The sequence below is a fragment of the Grus americana genome, chromosome Z (genome assembly GCF_028858705.1).
Source record: "Grus americana isolate bGruAme1 chromosome Z, bGruAme1.mat, whole genome shotgun sequence".
Lineage (NCBI taxonomy): Eukaryota > Metazoa > Chordata > Aves > Gruiformes > Gruidae > Grus > Grus americana.
Window position 1 is genome coordinate 79,429,627 of NC_072891.1, and position 18,636 is coordinate 79,448,262.

At 37.0% G+C, this 18,636-nt stretch overlaps 1 protein-coding gene across 1 annotated transcript in view; it reads left to right on the forward strand.

The window, feature by feature from the left end:
* Window positions 1–18,596, forward strand: part of ZFYVE16 (zinc finger FYVE-type containing 16) — a 31,029-nt gene extending 12,433 nt beyond the window's left edge. The window contains exons 4-18 of the mRNA XM_054809527.1: window positions 8–104; window positions 1,532–1,705; window positions 2,536–2,687; window positions 5,512–5,890; window positions 6,382–6,504; window positions 6,597–6,752; window positions 7,361–7,585; window positions 9,369–9,451; window positions 11,383–11,487; window positions 12,348–12,498; window positions 13,668–13,748; window positions 14,297–14,459; window positions 15,262–15,367; window positions 15,766–15,930; window positions 16,794–18,596. Coding sequence (XP_054665502.1) covers window positions 8–104; window positions 1,532–1,705; window positions 2,536–2,687; window positions 5,512–5,890; window positions 6,382–6,504; window positions 6,597–6,752; window positions 7,361–7,585; window positions 9,369–9,451; window positions 11,383–11,487; window positions 12,348–12,498; window positions 13,668–13,748; window positions 14,297–14,459; window positions 15,262–15,367; window positions 15,766–15,930; window positions 16,794–16,955 — 2,322 coding nt within the window. The 3' untranslated portion in view covers window positions 16,956–18,596. The remainder of the gene's footprint in view (window positions 1–7; window positions 105–1,531; window positions 1,706–2,535; window positions 2,688–5,511; window positions 5,891–6,381; window positions 6,505–6,596; window positions 6,753–7,360; window positions 7,586–9,368; window positions 9,452–11,382; window positions 11,488–12,347; window positions 12,499–13,667; window positions 13,749–14,296; window positions 14,460–15,261; window positions 15,368–15,765; window positions 15,931–16,793) is intronic.
* Window positions 18,597–18,636: the final 40 nt, after the last annotated feature.

Consider the following 18,636-nt stretch of genomic DNA (forward strand, 5'->3'; position numbering starts at 1 on the left):
GGTTCAGGTTTTTTGTGGTGGCTGTTGCAAACGAAAGTGCAAACTACAGTACATGGAGAAGGAAGCAAGAGTTTGTACTGGCTGTTATGATGATATTAATAAAGGTAAAAAGTTTTTTTTGAGTATGTGGTGGGTTGACCCTGGCTGGGGGCCAGGTGCCTGCCAAATCCACTCCATTGCTCCCCTCAACTGGACAGGGGAGAGAGAATATAACAAAAAGCTCATGTATCAAGATAAGGACAGGGAGAGATCACTCACCAGCTACCATCATGGGCAAAACAGACTCAACTTAGAAAATATCTGCTCCCCATCATCCTCCATGGGTTGCAGGTGGACAGCCTGCCTCACCATGGTCTTCTCCATGACCTGCAGGGGAATCTCTGCTCCAGTGCCTGGAGCACCTCCTCCTGTAGTGACCTTGGTGTCCACAGAGTTGTTCCTCTCACATCTTCTTACTCCTCTCTCTGGCTGCAAAAGCTGCCACTGGGTTTTTTTTTCCTTAACTCTGTTACCCTAGAGGCACTACCATTATGGCTGATGGGCTCGGCCATGGCCAGGGGCGGGTCCATCTTGGAGCCAGCTGGCATAGGCTCTGTCGGACACGGGGGAAGCTTCTAGCAGCTCCTTGCAGAAGGCGTCCCTGTAGCCCCCCCTACTACCAAAACCTTGCCATGTAAACCTAGTACAGAGTAAGTGCAGTAATCGCTAAAGAGTAATAGGTACAGCTAGTGTCCCTTTAAGCTTTGTTTTTTTGGGGGGAGCTTCACTACTTTGGTGCATGTTTCCCTATTTCCGAGATGTAGGGAAAAATCTAACCTCTTAGTCGGATTTCATTTCCTATTTTAAACTTGTGTAGTAAGCTGGTTTTTTTAAAAAAAAAAAAATAGAACTCTGTAGAGCTAAATATGAAGTTATGCTACTGGGTCGTTTGTGGCAGGAGTCTAGCAAAAGTTATTCTCCCTCCACAGTAGCCTGCTACGTGTTTAAAGGCCATATGACTACTCATTCTCACACGTTATTTGCCCATTTTATGTAGCTTTTTATCCTGATGTTTTTACAAGTCATTTAACAGTATTACAGTAATTCAATCATAAGATAACTCTTTCTTAACTGAAAGCTAAGCATGGGTGCTTATGGAAACATCAGGAGAAAATTGAAGTCCTGGTTATTAATATTTACATAACAAGTTGAAAACATAGTAGATTTTTAATATGCCACCTGAATGGAATTTGACTTGATTAAATTATATATGTATTTGCACCAAGGTGCAGGGATCATATGGTTCAATGTAGTCACTGCAGCAGTAGCAAGATGTACAAGGAGGTCTGTTCCCATGTTAAGAATGAATTAGGCAAATGTGCAGGTAGAAAATCAAGAAATCTAAATTTTCTTCTGTACGATAGCTTGAGTATTCATTTTTCATAACTAGCTTACAAATTGTGCACTGCTCTTGCAAAAATACCCATAATACTGCACTGCAAATGAGATATAATCAATTGTGAGATCTTAAAAACTAACCACATTTTTTTAGCACAGGCATTTGAAAGGATGATGAGTCCAACTGGTCCTGTCCCCAATTCCAGTAACTCCTCTGAGTATTCTGCTGCTCCATCTTTGGAGGAAGTCCAGATACCTGGTAGTGCTAGCTCTCCTTCACCTTCTGCATTGTTGCCTGTCTCAGTACTTAAACAACCTGGTATTGAAGGTATGCTAAATATAATATAATACATATCTAACACTGTCAGAATCTCTTTGGAGAGTTTTGTTTATTGCATCATGAATACATACTTGGTATACTGATATTTTCTGTGGGCAAGGGAAACTCTGTAAACTGGGACACTGGAAAGTTACTTTCAGTTCTCAGTTTCGATGCCATGTATGAGCTTGACCAAGTCTGTCTTAAGTCTGTATTTATGAAACATGGATGCTACAGCTTTTTTCATTGTCCTCTATTTATATTGTAACTTTTTTGTGTGCAGATACTACTTTCATCATTTTTATATAGCTTAGGAGATCTCTGGCTTGTGTTGTGACTGCCAGTCTTACAGTAAAAGCAAAAAGCAGTTGTTTAGGGAAAATTGCTAGGCAGCAGTAGAGGTTCAATTTCTGTGTAAATAGGAATGATTAGTGGCCAAGTAGTGTCTTCGTTCCACTTTTATTGAACACCTGAACTTCATTCATGAAAATAAGTTTTTAAAAAAGTGATAAACTAACTTTTTTAGAGTGTATTTAATCTTTTAGTTGTGATATATATTTCATTCTTACTGCAGAGACATGATTGAGGAAGTAGCCTTCCTTATTGTAGGAATTGATAGATTTAACTAAGCATGGCAATTTCTGTGCACCTATGAGATTTTTTTTTGCATGTATTTGCCTGACTGGAGACTGGCTTGGTCTACCTGTCTACCTGTGCTTGGTTCCAGTAAACAAATTATCTATATATTTGGGAGGAGAAGGGGCTTAATTTTTATCCTTTTCAGCTATTAGAACAGTACAATAATATGAAGTCAGTGTTGTTTTCTTAACTTGTCCTAGGGCTGTGCCCCAAAGAGCAGAGGCGAGTTTGGTTTGCAGATGGTATTTTGCCCAATGGCGAAGTGGCAGATACAACAAAACTTTCATCTGGAGCAAAGAGGTCGTCGCAGGACTTAAGTCCGGTAAACCCTGACTTGCCAGAGATGCATATGGTATGAATTAAGAAGTGTCTGTAGGTGCATGAATGTACCTTTGCTTGCTATTGATGGGGCCCCTTACATACCTTAATATGACTTCTGCTTCACAGCTTTTGGAATCTGAGCCAAATACTTGATTATTTTTTTGTGGGTGGCTGTGAAGTCCTTGGATTGAAATATTCTGCAGACTTTACTTCAAAGGAAACCACGTTTGTTTTGGGGTGTATCTGAACTTAAAAATGGTATGGCAGAAAATTTTCCAAAGCAAGAGGTTTTTTCTACATAGCCTTTAATTAACTACTTTTATCATGGTGACTTCAGCCATAGTTCTGAAACCTGTCGTTAACATGCTTATAATAGAAGTTTGTGGTTTTTTTCCAGTGATTTGCTGTAGTTTGGATTAGACTAACCAGAAGTTGTTTAATGCCCTGGAATAGTACAGTATAGGGTGCAGCAAAATCTACTTATCGCTTCTAATGCAAACTAATGTTGAAGTGAGAGAGGGGTTGGCTTTTTAGGATAGATCATATTCATGGTGTTGAACTAGTTGCACTAGACAAGAAAAGTCTAAAGTAGTAGATACAAGTTTGCTGTGGAAAGGTTTGGAGAGATTCGTCAGCTGGAGCCTTAAAATAAAGTATAGCTCTGAAGTGCTGTCTCAAGTGATAACATAAATTCTATGATTCTAACAGTGTTTAAGAGTTTCTGAAACAAATCAGTAAAGCTAATAACCAGACAAGATAAATATTTCTACATGGTAGATCTGAACAGTCACCAAGTGTATAGCATGTAAATCAACATTAATTCATGAAGAATAGGTAATAGTAAATGTGACTTCATTTGAACAAGGAAAGACTCCAGTAAGTTGCAGGTGAATCTGGCTTTCCTAGAAACTTTAGACCTAAGGATCCAATCAGAGTAACAGCAAGAAAGTGCTAAGAATTTTTTACAGGGATGATTGTGCTTCTCACTTTTATTAGTCTGTATTAGTTGGCAATGGTAGGAGTAATGCTGATATTATTGATGAACCTGTATTTCTAGAAAAGCTCATAAAAAGAGCTCTTGGAAAAAAATTAGACATCAGTAAGACAAATGAAAAAAATCCCCTTCCAATTCATAAAGATAGAACTGAATAGCCAACTTAAGTGATAAAGGGATGGAGATTTGAGACCCACAGTTATTGTCTGTCCTGGACTGTCTGTTATTCAGCATACTCACAGATAATAAAAGTAAGGTTAAAGTTATTCGGACAGTGAAGGCAGATAGATTCCTAATATTAATGAACCGGATGCTAAAATGACAAATGCCATTATGTCCTTAAACGTATAATAAGGAGTGCACGGCTTTAGCTGGACTTCTTGAGATTACATTTATTACTCTATCACTTATCAGAAAAGGAGAATTTACGATTAGTGATCAACCTGAAGAAAATATTTAAGCAGTTATTAAAAAGGGAAAGTGAATGGTGGTATAGAATCATAGAATGGTTTGGGTTGGAAGGGACTTTTAAAGGTCGTCTAGTCCAACGCCCCCTGCAGTGAGCAGGGACATCTTCAACTCCATCATATTGCTCAGACCCCTGTCCAGCCTGACCTTGAATGTTTCCAGGGATGGGGCAAAGAGGGGTGGTAAGAGAAAGTGAACTGAAAAATCGCTATGACACTAAATGCATCAGCGCTTCTCCCAGAGGCTGAATATACTTAGGAGCTCTTGCTCTACCCATTTTAGTAATCAAAAGGTATAGCCTGTCTTCCATTTTGGGGAAATAGTAGGATATTGACAATTGCAAAAGATGAGCCATGTCTGAAATTAAAAGCAGCATGACAAAGTGTGGGAGGCAATTAGTTGATGGTTCTTGTATGCCGCTTCAGAAGCTCAAACAAAACCACCATACTGCAGCTTTAAAGTGAAGGTTGTACTTTACTAGGTAACACAGCATCCTGAACGTGCTGCCACAGGATTCTGTGAAAGTCAAAACTCTAAACTTAAATGTTTACCAGCAAGCAAATTCCTGGGGAAGAAGTCTATTAGAGGCTAATTTAGTCATGTTTTTGTCTCTTCATGGGGTTGGTGACTTTTAATTATTTTTCTGGCACAAAAAATTTTTCTCTCTAAACAGAGGATTTGCTGGAAGCTGATGGCTGATAGGAGAACTATTACAGGGCAAGTGTAGAGTTGTTAGGGTTTTTTCTTGTTGCAGTGTAAAGTCTTCCCTATTGAGATAGGATGCAAGTCTGAAATACTTGAAAGATGATACTGCACCTCTTGATTTGTGAGTTTGTTTTTTTTAGTGACAGTTCATATCCTAATGTGCCCATGCTCATAGCTTATATCTGTTTCACTGGGGGAGCAGTATAGGTTTGACCCCAAACTAGAAATTAATCAGACTGTAAATATGCTAGATTCAACTATTAGTACATGCTGTAGAAATACACTTGCAGTATTGAACTGATCCAAATGATGGCAAATTAGAATGATGGCAATGTTCAGTAGCTATGAGTGGGGAAACAGTAATACTAAACAGATTCCTGGAGGGGTATTTGTTTTATTGTTGATTGTGTTACATCTGACTGTTGTATGCTAAAATTACTAATCTGCAGTGCTTTGATATGAATTTTCTGTTATCAAACAAATAAATTAATGATATGTCTGCACCTAACATAACTCCTAAAGATGGGGGGAGGGGGGAATATCCAGAAGAGATTTGGTGGCTTTCTTCTTGTTTAGAGGAAAGGTGTTCTCAGTATTTGTGATAGATTTCTTTCTCTTCTTGCTAATAATGAAAGTTCAGTTTGTTGTGAGACAAGAGTGCAGATTCTTTCTTTCTTCTTCTTCATAGGCTGCAAACCCAGAGGAAGATGACATATTAACTGATCTAAATCCAAAACCTCAGGAAGAAATTGATATTATTACAAGAATGGGGGAATTATGCCCTTCTGTTTCTTCAGATGATGCGCAGCAGGCCATTCCAGACCAGAGTGAGGTGGTACATAGTTATAAATCTGTAACTCAAGAAACTAAAGAGTGTTCTCCTACTGCAGAAGCTGAGAAGACTTCTTCCAGTTCAGTTGGCCAGACTACAAGTATTATGCCTGTTAGTCCTTCAACTTACAGAGCACTGTGTGGTGTTGAAAATTGTGTTCGTAAAGAGATCAGCCTTGTTCCTGATGGTGATAAGCTGCCACCACTTTTGCTTGCAGTGGGTGAAAAAGGAAAAGGTAAAATTATTAATATTTAATCACCTGATGCAAGATTTCTAAACTTGTATATAATTTGTATTTTAATACAGTTCTAATCTCATTTGCTGCATATTGGATAGTTGGATAATTGAACATATTAACAAGATCAATATGTAATGAAAAGAATACTTCATCATCTAAATGCATTATAGTAGTGACTGTGCTCATTGATGGTAACTAACATACCAGTAGATGGATGAGGAGACAGCATACAAAATTAATCAGTAATTACCAAATTAATTGTAGCCCTAGTTTGTACCTTTGTTAGAACTTACTGCTTTATTCTTATATGTTCCTTGAATCTTAGGGTAAGCTATTCATTGGTTGATCTGTAGTTATTCTAAGTTTGAGATAATTACCACCCTGTTAAGATAGAAGGGTGGGACAGTCTTTCATATGCTATAATCTGTAATTTTTTATTTAGGTAATAGGCTCACATGTTGAACTAAATTGGGTGTTAATTTATTTAGATCCCCTAGTGGAAGAACATCCATCTCACCAACAGGTCATCTTGCTCCTTGTGGAAGGAGGTCTTAATCCATTAACTTTTATCCTAAATGCAAACTTTCTTGTGAATGTCAAGCTAATAACGTGTAAGTAGTGCACATTTTCTTTCTCATTAAATCCAGCTTTCTTTTTCTGACTGTAAACAGCATTACTGTGGTATCTATATTTTTAATTAAAGATTCTTCAGAAAAGTGCTGGTACTTCTCAACTAATGGACTGCATGGTTTGGGTCAGGCAGAAATTATCATTCTGTTGCAGTGTTTGCCAGATGAAGAGATTTTTCCTAGTGAAATACTGAAATTATTTATTGACATCTATAAGGATGCAATGAAAGGTATGTAATTTTAATGTCTAACTTTTTACTGATCTCTAAAGCTGGAAGTTGATACATAATTTTTCTTGCAGTATTTTTAAGTATCTAATGATTCTGTTGAAAAACCTTGCGGTGTTAGCCTTGGGTTCTAAAACAACAGGAAGAAAAGAAATTTAAGTTTCTTTGTTCCATCTACTTCTATAAACATCCTGTTTGCAGGGGGTTTTTGTTGTTACTTAAGTCATACTGTGTTAGAGATTCTGGGTATAAGTCCTTGAGTCCATGGTTCAGAACATCTAGAACTTCATCTGTAGAAGTACAGTACTCATGTATGTATAAATGCTTCAGGTCTGTTAATCGCAGTTCATCAGTTGGTGTGTGCTGGAACATTGTACGCTTTAGGGTTTTTGGCATTTGTTTAGAAAAAAAACTAGTTTCATATTCAAGTTAGTTTATTTAGTAAATATAGAGCACTTAAGTCTATGGGTTTAGATGTCTGTCAGACTTTCAGGAAGATGTGAAACAGACCGTATGACTTCCAGGTCTGTAGGAGACCACTGGGTAGAATAGTTGTCTTGACACTAATGTATTACTTCTCTAGATGTGCAAAGACTCTGTTTTTTCTACAGGAAAGTTAATAAGAAACATGGAAAATATTACTTTTACTGAAAACTTTCTCAGTAACAAAGAGCATGGAGGATTCCTATTTGTTTCACCAACTTTTCAGAAACTTGATGACCACATTCTACCAGATAACCCTTTTCTTTGTGGCATTCTCATTCATAAGCTGGAAATACCTTGGGCAAAAGTTTTTCCAATCCGTTTAATGTTGAGATTGGGAGCAGAATATGGGGGTAAGTTTTAACACTTTAAATAGCTGTATGAATGTAAAATTCCCTTTGGAAAATACAACTTTTTTTAGACAGGCAAAATATTTAAAATAATCTCTGCAATATTTTATAATACACTTGTGTAAGACTGATGTTTCATACATGGGAAGCCACCTATTGAGACTGTTGGGAACTTACATTGTCCTGCTAGACTCCCATAATATTTTTTTCTCAGCTAATGAGAAAGCTGAGAAACCAAAACTGACAGTAGTAAAATATCAAAAGTCTGACTTTTGTTGTCATAGGAGAAAGGTTTGAAGAGAAGTTCACAAGCCCAATTTACAACTCTGACAAATCAGGTTTATCAAATTAAATTATTACTGAAATTGAGTATATTGCAAAATATTACTGCTTCATAAAATGAATAAAGGTGTTCATTACTTGTAAGGATAACTAATTAATACACTTGAAATCTGTAGTCCTGCAAAAATGCAGGAGGCATTCTTTCAAAGTGAGGTGGATGGAGAGCATGTAAATGTGCACCACCGGGGTTGTGCAGTGATACAACCTCCACGTGGGAATTACCTTCCAGAGTCTGTTGCAGGCTGATGTGAGTGAGCATTTTCTGCTCTCCCAATGAGATTTACATTGACTCTGCTCCAGGCTCACCAAAGTAAAGTGTGTACGCAGATTCCTATTGCCTTGAAGGACAGACAAAGCTAGCTTGAGCATGATCTGAAAGTAGATACTATCCTAAATGCCTTCTAGAGTTGCTTGTGTATTTGCTTGAATAAGCCAGGCATTTAGTTTAGCAATGTAGGTGCTGTTTTGTTTCCTGTTGCATTGCTGCTTATGGTTTAGAGAGCAGGAGTTCAGATAAGGTGCAGCATGTAGTTGTTACTTAAGTGGAATGGATTTCAAAAATGTATCATAGGCAACTTTCCTGACCTGAATGCATTTTTGATAAATAAGCCTACCATTGTAGAACCTGCAAGTCCATGAATATGTTTTACCTACTCATTTATGGATTTCTTGAGTCAGTAGTGGATTTCTGCTGGCCAGGCTTTTGTCTGCGTGTTGATGAGGGTGGTAGCTTCTTTGTCATTCTTCTTTCTCTTACAAACTACTTGTCTTTTGGTTTTTTTTAACAAATTTTTGTATCTTTGACCTCACAATCCTGACTTTGCTATGCTGCTACTTTTGGTTTTAAATGGCTTCATATTGTGGTCTGTGGTGGTCTTTGCCTTCCCTTATTTCCATCTGCATCTTGCCCGTTGCAGCCATAGGACTTCAAAGCATGTTACTTTGTACAAACATATTCACTCTATTCTTCCTTATCAGTACTAAGTGGTACTTCACTTTGCTTCTACATTAAAGCTGTAACACAGATGTTAACCTATATGGTATTCTTATTCAAGCAACTACAAAGCCTTGCAACCCCTCCGGCAGCTGGTGGCCCAAAGACTGAACCCAAAATGTTTCTGTCCAGATCACCTATTGTTAGAAACATAGCTGACAAGGCATATGAAAGCAGCAACAAGTCTCTGCCACAAAATTACTGCTACTAAGAGTGACTCCGTGTAATGACATCACAGTAGGATTTAACTGTGGGCGGGGAATCCATGCAGTGCTGTAGGACAGGCTGTGGCAAAGAATCAGACAGGGCCTGTAGCTCCTTTGGCTGCTTAGATACTGAGATTAAGAAACATAGGCTATAGCTGAAAATAAAAGTAAATACTTGGATTAGCAAGTCTTACAGTTAAGTAAAAATGACCTTTTTTTTTTTTTCTTTCTTCCCCCACCTTAGCATATCCAACTCCTGTAGTAAGTTTCAGGAACCGGAAGCCACTCTTTGGAGAGATAGGACACACAATTATGAATCTGCTTGTTGTGAGTAAATGTTTTATTCTCTTCCTTTCCTGTTGTAATTTAGAGTGTATAAAGTATCCTCAGATCTCTGATTCTTGAAAGCAGAGTTATTTTTGACAAAGGGCTTTATATTTTTGCTCTTCATACCTGACTTGAAACTTTCTTACAAACACTCGTTGGTATGTGAGTTAGAAAAGCTGTATCTTTCATGTTATATTGTTACGCATTAGTTGTGTTAGAAATGGCTTTAAATGAATGAGAAAAATGTTGACATTGACATTTAAGCTGTTAGTAATCACTGTTAAGTTGCATTTTTCTCTTCCAAGCATAGGTGTGGTGCTAGAATTCTAGTCTTAAATCTGACATTTTTTGAATCCGAAGAGAAGACTTGACAGGCAGATGCTGTGTTCAGACTACAACAGTAATTACTCTGTCACACAAACTAAACCTTGCCACAATTAACCAGTCTCTCTTATGTGAAGAACTTTAGGTTTTGGAAAAATCATTGGAGTAAGTCAGGTCTGGAATTCATGCCATTCCATGCAGAATTTTTTCCTCTGTTACCCAAATAATTTGATTTAAACTTAATTAAGCCTATATTCCTGACAAGTAACTGTCATCTTCTAATACTTAGAACTCAATGCTGTGATGAAAAGCGCTATATGGTTGTGGAAAGAATTGCACATATTATTTAGGTGATCACTAAGTTCTGTCTTGAGAGTCTAGAGACCATTACAGCTGAGATGAATGAAACTGCACTCTTTGGCCCCTCTTTCCTTTTTTCAACTGCTGATGTCCATGTCATTACGTAGGGAGTCAGAGGACTTGCACCATCTGAAAAATAGTGTAAGATTCCTCCATTAAGAAAAAACACATTTTAATTCCATGTGCCAGCTCCCTGCCCGATTGGTGAAGTGGCAGTACCAACGTGGAATTTGCATATTCAGACTTTGAGGAGTCTTAATGTTGTGCTGCTGCTGAAGGGGGTTCCTATGGAATTTATTTTCAGCTGGATTAGAGTTACTCTGATTCTCCTTCATCGCTGTATTTGTAGTGTCAGCTTGAAGCAGGCAGAGGGAATACATGCTCCCTGGCAGGACTATGTCTTCTGATGCAGCAGGGGTTTTAATCATTGTAAAATAACTGCAAAATGTTGTTTTGATGTTACATTTTTTAACTACCTGTGGTACAAATCCTCAAGTAAAGATTATATAAAATCTAGCACCACACAAGTGACTGAGGTAGTGGTAAATGATGGAGGCAAAGGACATCTGTGATGTATATCCTTAATATTGCTAAAACAATGCCAGTTCAATTGAAACTTGTAATGCAGTGTGAGATGTATTCATGAATACCCTTCTTGGAACAGCTGTGCTGACTGAGGAAGGTACTAATTACCTGGCTCAGCTGGTGACAAGAGCCTCTTCTAATGTTTTTTCAGCTGAGCTAGATAAACGAGATAATTTTGTACCTAATGCTGTTCTTCTGGAATAAAACAGAATAGGGAAATTTTGCAGAAGTGGCTGAGATGATGGATGGTACCCTCTGTCAGAGAAAGGTATGAGAAACAGTGTGGTATTCAAGCTATAACTCAAGGAGTTAGAGCTGTAGGGGACAGGGTGTGAGCCAGGAAACAAACTAATCTAGATAGTGGCTTCCATGCTTTGCTCTTCTTTCAGAGAGGGAGGATATCTGTAAAGTAGCCATTGTCTAAATAATCCACTAGTAAGTAGTTAGAGCTACTTTGTCAGTGCTATAAATTTGTTAATATATTCACTAAGGTACCTACATCAGTGTAGGAAAAAAATGATCAGTAAGTGTTTAGCCACCCTTAATGTCTTTACTCTTGAGAAGTCTTAGGGACATATGTAAAGTACTTTTTTTAGGTGTTTGTTATAAAAGGTGAGAAATGATACTTAATTTTCTGCTAACATAAAACCTGTCTGTTTTAGGACCTTAGAAACTATCAGTATACTTTGAATACCATAGAAAACCTGTTTGTTCATGTGGAAATGGGTAGAAGCTGTATTAAAATACCCCTAAGGAAGTATAATGAGGTGAGTAAAACCATATTGATTAGCTTTCTATTCCAAAATCCTTTAGTCGTGATATGAAAAATAAAACCAGTCACATCTTTAACATGAGCTCTTAAAAAAAAAAAAAAGAGGGGGGTGGGGGAGGGGGGGTTCTTAGAGGCTGTAATGATTTTATTCTGTAATCCATTTCCAGGCAGTTCTGCAAGTGAATTCTCCACTTTTAGCAGCTCTCTAGATTACTTTGCTGTTTGCTGTGCAGTAGACTCTTCGAACTTTAAACTGATGCAAGCATGTGATGGGGGAAGGCATGAATTACCTGAATGCACATTTCCTTCTGCCTGGATATGCTGGCAGGTGGATAATGATGAGTGAAAAGTCGAACTTTAGGATAACTATTAAATGCTAAAAAATCACCAGTTTCTTCAAAATCTTTTAGCACGTATTTTCAAGGATCGTCTCATACATTTCCTGATGGTGGTGTTTTGCTTAAAACTTAAAAAACAATACCTTTTTTGCCAGTGTAGTTTGTATTACAATTTGTTTACTTCAGCTTTAACAAAAAACAACCCTGAATGGTAAACTGCATGAGGCTTAATGCATGTTTTAGCCTTAAGACCAACAAAACCCTTACAACTCTGATATTCTGCGTTGTCCTTAGGTACTTGGACTTACTCATCCCTCTCAACTGAAGTAGTGTTTTTGATTGTACTTAGTGTTCCTGCAGCTAGTCATGGCAAATTATGTTGTTCAAACTCTGGAATTGACTAAGTGAATAATTCTTGGTATTGGTTTTGATAGCTGGATTTTTCTTGTATCTGTATTTTACATTAGTACTGCATAAATAAAATTTGTCAGTTTAATGACAAACTTTGTATTTACAGGTAATGAAGGTGGTAAATTCTTCTAATGAACATGTAATTAGTATTGGAGCTAGTTTTAATACTGAAGCAGATTCTCACTTAGTGTGCGTGCAGAATAAGCATGGCCTCTATCACACACAAGCAATCAGTGCTACTGGACATCCTAGGAAAGGTAAGCTGCTTAATTTGGCTTGTGGAGAAAAATCACATTTCTAGAGCAGAAATGTAAGTTCACTTTTAGGCTGCAAGGAAAATATGTATTCCCTGTAAGTTGTTTAGACAAAAAGTTCAGCATTCAAGCAGCAAAATAACTTAAATGCAAAATAAAATGTTGCTGGTTTTTATCAATACTTAGCTACCTCTCTCAAATTTTTTATTAAATGAAGACTGATGCTTTTTTCCTGTTTGTTACCAGAATGTTACTAATATAACTTACATTTTCAGACATAATCAGATTCTTTACATATTTCAAAATATATATTTAATATTAGTGTGAATTGGGCAATATATTTACATATTTAAACTAATAGTCTCAGTAACCGAGTGTATGGAAATACAGTGAGTCCCCCTACACACCACCTAGCAAACTGATACAATGACCTGCAGAGAGAGAGAACAGTGCAGAGGTATTTTTTCTGTTCTGCAAGTAATACAGCTGTGGAGCACAGCAGAGTGTCTGAGCTGATGAGTTATGGTTTTCAACAAGGCCCATTAGTTTGGGGTGGGGAGAGTTCCACATTAATGTGGCTTTACTCTTACCATCTCCAGTGTCAAACTGAATTGTTCTGTGCTTCATTAAGCATAGGTTCTTTGTGTTTTTGATTGAAGCACTGTACGTGACAAACTTACGTAAACGTTGGTACCATGGAAATTCACTTATGTCATCTTTTCTTTAAATTGCTTTTAGTACCACTGAAAATGATCTAAACTTCAGGAATATCGTCTTTAAATAAATTTAATTTAGAAGTTGAGTGACATGTCTATTTTAAAGAATAAAAAAAACCCCAAGCCCCACACCACTGTTTCTTCAACTGTGTCTCCTCTTTCTATACAGAGCTTTTTTGGCTTGCCTGTGATTGCTTGCTGCCAGTATCTTAGGATACTATATGCCTTCACAGAATAAGTTAACAAAGCTGGTCTTTTTTGCCAAGGTCCAACCAGAAAAAATTCTCTCTTTAGAGAGGTATATTTCGTATCACCCTATCTGTAAGGCATTTGTACTAGCACTTTCAGTACAGTAGTACCTTTTTTGCCTGCCTTTTTGAAAAGGAATGCAAGTTAAATCTAGTGACAAACTTGAGTGATACGAAGGGGTGCTCACTTTGTTCCTACTTTTTCTAGTTACAGGTGCAAGTTTTGTGGTATTTAATGGAGCCTTAAAAACATCTTCAGGGTTTTTAGCTAAATCCAGTATAGTTGAAGGTAAGAATTTTGTCATATGTGGTTTCTTAAGAGAACTTAAAAAATAGCAGCAGTCTTGTGCAAGATCTTTATTCCTCTTTATTCCTTTATTTATTTAGTAAGCTAAACATTTTCTTTTCAGGATTTTTAAATTTGTAGAAAACCTACTGGAAACAAATGCTGTATAAAAAATACATGCTAGTTCACCTACTTGTTTTAAAACATACTAAATTTTAACTCTTTTTGCTTTAGTCAGGGCAAGCCTTTTCTTTATGGCTGCCTATATGTGGAACTATTTTCATTGCTGTATTGATGAAATACATATATTGACACATAAATGCAAAAAACCTTTCTAAGACTGATCTTTTAGTTCTGTTGACAAGAAAGGTTTTCATTACTTCCTCTTTCACGTAACATTTAATGCTGTAGTTGAGGGATGGAGTCCATTTGATGTGCATTTATTAACAAGCTGTAGGAGAGAGTTTGTCCCACTAGAATTTAAGCCAAGATTCTACTAAAAAGCTAATCTTTCTGTAGATAAGTTGGAATTTGAACTGGTTTTCTTCTAGATGGACTAATGGTACAAATAACACCAGAAATAATGGAAAGCCTACGTCAGGCATTAAGAGACAAGAAGGACTTCAAAATAACTTGCGGCAAAATGGATACAGGAGACATAAAAGAATATGTAGATATTTGCTGGGTAGAAAATGAAGAAAAAACAAACAAAAGGTAAATGTTTTACCAAAGCAAAACATGTTAGAGAATTCTTGTTCCCAATTTTCAAATATCAACCTTTAATTTCTTGAAATTAATCTATGGTTCTCAATACTAAAACCTGAAAGGGAATAGAATGGTAAACTACCTGCAATCCTCTAGATGTCACTAACAGAACAATTTTGCTTGTAGTTCACAAAAATTAATACAGTTTTCTCAGTTTGGGAAGTTGTCAGGAAGAGTGTGGGAACTCTGTTTCCTTTGAGTCTTCTATCAAATCATTAATCAGCCTGTGTGAGGATACAATTAATCTCTTTAAGCTTCTTGTTGGGGGGGGCTTGGAAGTGCGTAGAACTACCCTTGGCCACTCACAGCTTGGAATGCCAGCATTCAACAAATCAAAATGAGATGTAAGACATCTTTACTTGATGTGCTTTGAATGCTTGTTTATGTAGCTTCAAACTTCAATTATACTCAAAACTTGTCTCATCTTAAGTAGTTTCTCAGGCCCTGGGCTTGACTTGATATGCCTGTTTCTGTGGCTCGTCTGACCAATTAGATCGAACAGTGACTTTACCTAAAATGGTTTATAGCTTCTGAAATGCAAAAGATAAGGTTTTTATCAAGTGTTGTTTGTTCCCTATTTAGGATATTTCTTTTTATAGTATCTGTATTTTCATGTTGTAAGTCCTTTATTGTATTTTGTTGTAAAGCTGTTTAAATAGCCTTTACAGATGGCTAAACATTATTTCATACAAGTTATTCAATCTAAATCATAAAATGTTGTTTTAATTAACCATACTATTATCTTCCATAGAATTTTAAGCCCAGTCGATGGAAGATCAATGGAAGGAACTTGGAGTGAAAAAGTTCCACAAAGCAGAGACTTGGAAAGAGAGGGAAAAGTCATGAAGTGTACCGAAGTTAGTAAATTACATTTGTCTTGAGTGTTTTTATAGCGAAGTGGTAAAGTGATCATACTAAGTGATACTACTAAAGAAACTAACTTTTTTGATGTATAGCCATACTGATAGGCAGAATGTTCTCTGTAGCTCTTTGATAACTTTACATACTTTCATTTTCCTCCTCTGAAAAAGTCTAAGTCTGTTAGCATGGATAACTCTATAAATACATAATCCAGATATTCCCATGGTTACTTAAGTATTTTGATTGAATAGATGAATAGTACTACAATACTTTGCCAAGCAGACAAGCATTGTAGCTTGCTCTGTTCTGTGTTATACGTACACTGAATTACTCTTTTTCTTACTTTGTAATACAACCAGGCTGCTAACAGTGCTTATCCTTTCTATCATTTCAGGTATTCTATTTTCTAAAGGACCATGAAGTATCCGGTCCTGTTCCTCAGCAGTTTGCTAAAGAGATTGCTATTGCCTGCAGTACTGCTCTTTGCCCACACCTTAAAGCCTTGAAAAAGAATGGGATGACTAAGATAGGCCTAAGAGTTTCTATTGACTCAGATATGGTAATCTTTCAACTTTTATTGCAGATACTCCATTTCAAATGAAATCTCTCTCTTGTAAAAGACCTTGGATCTTTTTCTGAATGCTTCCAGTTTTTTGTCCTGCCCCAGCTCCAGACTGAGGATGAAATGTCATGAAGAAGCTGTCTTAATGACTAGTTTTTCTTGAAAGAAATAGTCCTGTTTCCTTATTCTGCCCAAATTCACTAATAGCTGCTTGCAGTAAGCTATCAGTCCTTCCCTAGTTATGACTTTATCTAGCACTCTTTGCCTCAAGTTGAGTCAATTTGGAGAATCACAGAGCTAATTTTCTTATCTTTTTTCAAAGTATGTAGTTTTCTGCTAATGTACTTCTTAAGAGATACTTGCACTGAAAATATGTGCACCAGAAAAGGACTGGTCTGTCGAGCTGAGGATGGAAGAGAGGGAAGGCAAGGCCCTTATGATGTGATGCCCCTCAAAAGATTACGAAATTGTAGAACAGTTCAGTTCCTCGCCTCTGAAGGTGTTCTGTGTGAAACTTCCTTACCTTTTTTGAGAGAGGCTGGAAATACAGTCCTGAAAAATCTAGTTTTTAGTAGAATATTTTGAAATTCATCTATTCATCTAATAGCAACTGTGATACTAGGTTATAAACAGATCACTCTTGGACATCAGACTGAAGCAGTCTGGGATGCAGAGGATGTGTGGCCCTGTAAACCCAGGGGGAATGTTGCATGCTTCTCAATGGCAAGCCTAATTGGTAATGATTGACCTAAAAACCCATACGGTTGCCAGTGTTTGAATGTTTTGTCACTCATGCTAGCTGAAGTGCATTTTCTTGTTAATAAAGTGTTAATATCAACATTAGTATGTTTTCCTTCCAGGTGGAGTACTTAGCTGGATCTGGAGGTCACCTTCTTCCACAGAACTACCTGAATGAATTAGACAGTGCTCTAATTCCTGTGATTCATGGTGGAATGTCAGATTCTACAAGTCTACCATTGAAAATGGAATTAATATTTTTCATTGTAGAACATCTGTTTTGATGAGGCTGATTATAGGCAATATATTCATTTGCTAGATCTGAACACCAAAGTTACAGTGCTACAAACAGTAAAAATGTTGCAGTTTCTAAACCTGTTATGTTTTAATAGATTTTTCAAACTGCTTTTTAAAACCCTCAAATACTCTCTGGTTACTTTACCACAAAAGAATTGTAGTTTGTAATGTTTTCTGAAGTTCTGAAAATTTACACTTAATACAGGTGCAGAAGAGGGCAGGTTTTATTACCTCTTTACACAGTTGTAGCATTTACTATATGTAGTGTAACTTTAAGCCATACTGTCTTGCCTCTTAACCTCAGATAAATGTGTTACTAAAAGTTGGTATGGTTAGTTCAAATCTCTGCAGCATGTGCTTTCCATGTGCAAATGAGCTAAACACTAAAGTAGAAGCTGGCACAAAACTGCTTTCTTGCCTTTTGAGATTCAAATACGAGATCTTCTGTAGCTGACTGCAAACTTCATGTGTCAGTACAAAATACAAGGGCACACCTTCTGACACTTATGTTCAGCATGAGGAAGAATTTTGCAGGTATGTTTATGGAGACTTTGTAGTTGAAGTCCTTAATATTAGGTTATTATGCTGGTGCTTAAGGACCATATGCTCTGAATTTTTTTTACAGAATAACTGATTTCTTTCTTGTATTTATTAGGATTTATCTAACTTAAATGGATGCTATTTTTATAAATACTGTTGCTTTTTTCTTTACTCTGTGCTCAGAAGTCCTCATATGATTTGACCTGACAAGGATAAAAACAGATTACCCTTGATGTATTCTACACTTAGCAATAATAAGTCAGACAAGAATTCTGCAATATCTTTTCTGCTCCTGTATACTGCTTTTGCCACCTCTTAGCCACCTTTGCTTTCAGGGAGAATTGATGTATTAAGTGTGAATTTTTGTGAACAGATTGATTTTTAGTATACCTAAGGTTCTTGTATAGTACGTATTTTTTATATTGGGTCTTTAAGATCTATTTATGTATTTGTGATGCATGTGATTTGTACGGAGGTTCAGTGAACCATAATTGGGGTTTGGTAACTGTCACACAACTCTTTATCAAGAACAGAACCAAAACTAAATATATGCAAGATCTATGTTTTCAGTAAAAATGCTGGTACAATTTTATAATGAAACTATTAAGTGATGCCTTCTTGATGCTAATAGGGGATATTTTATGTTTTTGTATCAAAAACAATTTGTAACTTAACCTAATCTGCTGTGCTGTTACCTGTGCTTCAAAATACCAGTTCTAGAAGGGTTTAGGCTTCAAGATCTTACCCTGGAGGAAGCTGAGGCTGCACTTGAGCTAATTAATGTAACTTCAGAGAAACTGCAGTTCTGGGGAAGAGCTTAAGACCACACCATGCGCAGTATGAACAAAACACGTCCTCGCTCGAAAACAAGCTGCACCCAGACGGTCAAGGAAACAACAGTGAAAGGCTGGACGGTAGTTACGGACTGTGACTGGGTCGGAGGAGGCTGTAGCCGCCGGTATCCCGTGCTGCGTGGGCACAACATTTTTGCCCATGTCCGTTGGGGGGGTAACCAAAGCAACAGCCGACTCTTGCCACTTACTCTCTACTAACTCCTTTTAAATAATGATCAATAAAGAAAGTTAACTCAATTCCTTGGTATCTCGCCTCTGTTACTTAAAGACAACT